Source organism: Bison bison, unplaced genomic scaffold (assembly GCF_000754665.1).
Source record: "Bison bison bison isolate TAMUID 2011002044 unplaced genomic scaffold, Bison_UMD1.0 scf7180017864270, whole genome shotgun sequence".
NCBI classification, from domain to species: Eukaryota; Metazoa; Chordata; class Mammalia; order Artiodactyla; family Bovidae; genus Bison; species Bison bison.
This window is the reverse complement of record NW_011494842.1, coordinates 10,541,157-10,545,723: the sequence shown is the minus strand read 5'-3', so window position 1 is coordinate 10,545,723 and position 4,567 is coordinate 10,541,157. Positions and strand designations below refer to the sequence as shown.

Genomic DNA, 4,567 nt, shown 5'->3' with positions numbered 1-4,567 from the left:
ATCACTGACTCGATGGACGTGAGTCTGAGTGAACTCCAGGAGTTGGTGATGGACAGGGAGGCCTGGTGTGCTGCGATTCATGGGGTCGCAAAGAGTCAGACACGACTGAGCAACTGATCTGATCTGATCATCATTGAACTATTGGATAGTGTTGTGACAGTTCTTGTTGAGGAGAATGGAATTTTGAAATCAGGTACCAGTGAGTTTTAGAATGTCATGACTGACATAGGAAATACTCGTGCTATTTATTTTGAACATTGTTTGGATAACCAAGCCAGAAATCAAAGCAAAGAACAAAAAGAATATGATCCTTTATGTAGAATATAGTCAGTCCTTGATCATTTCTTAGAGTAGGGATGGCAAACTATAATCTGAGGGTTAAATCCAGCCCTTCTCTGTAAATAATTTTATTGGAGCAAAGCCATGTTCATTCATTTACTTGCTGTCTATGGCTACTCATGATAGGGTTGAATGGTTGTGATAGAGGCTATATGGCGGGCAAAGCCTAAAGTACTCTCTGACCCTTTGCAAAAAGTTTGCCAACTTCTATGTTAGACTGTTGTATCACATATTAAGGGATTGAATTTCACATGTTCTGGGGACACTCCTAAATGGATCCTTTTAAGCCAAATTTGGTCCTAAAAACAGAGGTGACTGGAGATGATCCACTCTCTAGGGCTTTCAAATGCAGGTTGCGGTTGAGGGAGAGGGATTTGCCCTGAGAATGAGTATGCTGCTAGCCCTCTGATAGTTCTACCAGGGGCCAGGAGCTTCTTTTACTTCTCTGAAGGTGTTTCCTTGCCTAACTCAGCCTCCGTATTCCTCTACATCACATTCCTTGTTGCTGTCCCCTCGGTTGGGGGTGGGCATGGAGTAGCGGGTAACTGGGGAAACTGGACTGTGAGGGTATTCCACTACAGTCTCTGGAGATAAAGACAATTTTTTCACATAGCTTGTTTTATCTTTTAGTTTTAAAAATATTTTTATGTATTTTTGGCCGTGCTGGGTCTTCGATGCTGTGTGGGCTTTTTTCTAGCTGCAGTGAGTGGGGCTACTCTCCAGTTGTGCTCGGGCTTCTCATTGTAGTGGCTTCTCTTGGTGCAGGGCACAGGCTCTAGGGCACGTGTGCTTCAGGAGTTGTGGTGCTTGGGCTCTAGAGCACAGGCTCAGTAGTCGTGGGCACGGGCTCAAGTTGCCCTGTGGCAAGTGGGATCTTCCAGGACCAGGGATCGAATAAGCGTCTCCCACATTGGCAGGTGGATTCTTTACCTCTAAGCCACCAGGAAAGCATCACATACCATGTTGCCAATGAACCTCCATGTGGACGTGTGAAGGTTAGGAGTGGCTTAACCTTTAATCCTGGTGCAAGCAGAGAATTCAAGAAGGTGTGGAGAGGGTCTAGTGGAGACAGAATATCTGACTCAATTCTAGTTTCAGGTACAACACCTCTGAGCTGTCAACCACATCGTCACCTCAGACACCTGCACGCTAGTGAGGGCTTTCATCCACTTGCTGGGTTACTTACATCTGGGAAGTACTACCTGCAAGTACAGTAGATATTTAAGAATATAACCATTTTTAGCTTTCGAAGATAATTACTCCCCTTTCTAATATGTAAAGCTGTTAATCAAGTTTTAAGCTTTTGATTTTCAGTTGCATTTGTAGGAAAGAAAAGCAAGGAAGTGAGATTAAATGTAATGATGTTGTGATAAACACAGGCTACCTGCTTATCAGGGATAAAAGTTTGAACTGAAGTTACAGTCTTCAGAAAAGTACTGGAGTTTTTCTTTCTTAGAGGGAGATTAGGTGCTTACTACAAGCTTCCATTAATAAATGTCCATTTATTTTTGTGACTTCAGAAGATTACAATCTTTTAATAAAATACTTAAGATGGTTTCAGATCAAAACTTCTGTAATTAATTGAAATTGGATTTAGTTTATTCTTTTTGTGATTTAGGTCTAGATCTATGCCTGAATGAGTTTTCCACTGGGTCTAGCTAGTTATACCACCTTAGTAAATAAAGCTATGCTAAAAGAGGAACTCTTCTGGTTGTTGATTTTCTTTTTCCTGAGATACTGAGAAATAAGGGACCTAAACACAGTTTGAACACAGTTTTCTAGATTGTGATGGATCCAAGTGCTGTTAATGTTTGAAGATCCTGAGTTCTAGTGTGATAAGGTGGTGAGGATAGTGGAGTTAATGGAAATAGGCTGAACTACTTCCCAGAATAGATGGGTTAATAGAGATACCAATGATGATGATAAAATTGCTCTGTTTTGTGATTTTTTAGGAAATACATTTTTACCTGTCTGTGTTTATAGTATGTGGTTTTGAAGTATACTCCCCGCCTCTCACTAACTCTCATCCCTTCTTTATATAATAGATCAACGACTATCACCTATTCTACAAGATGAGTAACAGCCACCCTCTTCGCCCCTTTACTGCAGTGGGGGAGATTGACCATGTGCACATTTTGTCTGAACATATTGGTGCCTTGTTGATTGGGGAAGAATATGGCGACGTCACATTCGTTGTGGAAAAGAAACGTTTTCCTGCCCACAGGGTAATTTTAGCAGCAAGGTGCCAATATTTTCGGTAAGTGTATATTACTTTTTGAAGATACAAGTCACTTGTAGAAAACACTGGTATTTTCCACTCTATGAAAAATATGTAACAAAACATAACAAATTCTGGCAGTCATTCAGTTGAACATCTATAAGCGTTTCATCTTTGTTGACTTTTTGTTATATTTTTGAAAATACCTTTTCCTTTCAGGAGTCATCATCATAGGGTTGAAAGGCTTCTCAGGCTGGACTGTACCCCATCAACCATTTTCCAGGTTCTCAACAATATTTCTCAGGCTGAGTCTTTTTTTCCCTTACCCTCTCCTCACAGTTTATGACTAATGGAACTTAAACTGATTTATTGGCCGACAGGCCTCTTGTTGTATAGGCAGAATGACCTTTGGACTTGCCAATGAACATGTATACCTCTTAGTTTAAGATGACTGAGGTCCAGGACCTGTATGTAACCAAACAGATCTATCTCTGAGACATGTAATTTGACAACCGCCAAGTAAAGGAAACTTAAATATTTACTCAGACCAAGTTTCATAGTTATATTAGCGCTAAAACTGAACAAAATGTTAATTTATGTAGAAAGCATACTTGTACTTATATGTAGCTATTGTATGTTACTTAGACCCCTAATTTCCAGGGTTATAAATATTAAACAGGTCTAATTACTCTCTGTGTTACCTACTGTTAGTTAATAGGGAATCATTACTGAATTATTGACTAATAATATATCCTTGAAAAAATCTGTAGAGTCCATATCCGTGAAATCATGGATTTGCCTGTGAAACTTGATATCTAAAAATTGAGATGTGGAAGGCATGAAGAAAATTTCACTTACCTTCTAGTGAAAACTACAGTCTGATATTATTATGATTATAATTAATTGAGAAGCAAAACCTACACCTGGAGTCACACACATTGTAGTAGACTATGTTTCTTGGGAATATTTACTATTTAGATAGAACTCTTACTATAGTGCTTTATAAACATGTTTAGAACATTCTATCTTGTACATATAAAATGCCAACATAGAGGCAGCCAGGAGCTTAGAGACAAGAGGAATTTGTTAAGAGTTCTACCTAACATCTCCTATTGAGGTGAGGCAGCTCGCCTTGGTCTGGTCATTATTTTTACCAGTCTGTCCTCTGTATACTTTTGTTTTCCCTTTTCTTTCTTCCATTTGTTACTGTTAAAGTGTCTTATGAGAGTCCAGTCTTTATTAAGTTAGAACTTTTCAGCCTTAGGTTTAGTATTTATTACTATTATATATCTTTCCTCTTTCAAAAGAATTTGAGACAACTGTATCTGGGTATCTTTTAGGTGATCAGTATATTCTTAAAAGAAATTCAAGTGTCCTTAGACATTTGAAGAGCATATTGAATGAATGGAATATACTCCCCTCACTTACTGACCTTGTTCTTGCTGTCTCTTTGTGGGTATTGGACCTTTATAATATCTGGTGGCTCACTAGGCTAAACTCAGTCATTACCAATGCCAGCTTAGACTGATTCTCATTGCTGATACTGTTCTTGTGCAAAGGAAGGTTAACTGTTAGCCGTCTGGAGAGGCCTTATGAGTGTGGTCATCAGATCAGATCAGATCAGTCGCTCAGTCGTGTCTGACTCTGCGACTCCATGAATCGCAGCATGCCAGGCCTTCCTGAGTTCACTCAGACTCACTCCATCGAGTCAGTGATGACATCCAGCCATCTCATCCTCTGTCGTCCCCTTCTCCTCCTGCCCCCAGTCCCTCCCTGCATCAGAGACTTTTCCAATGAGTCAACTCTTCACATGAGGTGGCCAAAGTAATAGAGTTTCAGTTTTAGCATCATTCCTTCCAAAGAAATCCCAGGGCTGATTTCTTAAGAATGGACTGGTTGGATCTCCTTGCAGTCCAAGGAACTCTCAGGAGTCTTCTTCAACACCACAGTTCAAAAGCAGTCTATTCTTCGGTGCTCAGCTTTCTTCACAGTCCAACTCTACATCCATAC

The 4,567-nt window shown here is 39.9% G+C and overlaps 1 protein-coding gene across 2 annotated transcripts in view; it reads left to right on the top strand.

Moving 5' to 3' along the window:
- BTBD9 (BTB (POZ) domain containing 9) overlaps nucleotides 1-4,567 on the top strand; it is a 411,775-nt gene that overhangs the window by 35,159 nt on the left and 372,049 nt on the right. For both annotated transcript variants that reach the window (XM_010848690.1, XM_010848691.1), the window contains exon 2: nucleotides 2,385-2,596. In XM_010848690.1, coding sequence (XP_010846992.1) covers nucleotides 2,412-2,596 — 185 coding nt within the window. In that variant the 5' untranslated portion in view covers nucleotides 2,385-2,411. The remainder of the gene's footprint in view (nucleotides 1-2,384; nucleotides 2,597-4,567) is intronic.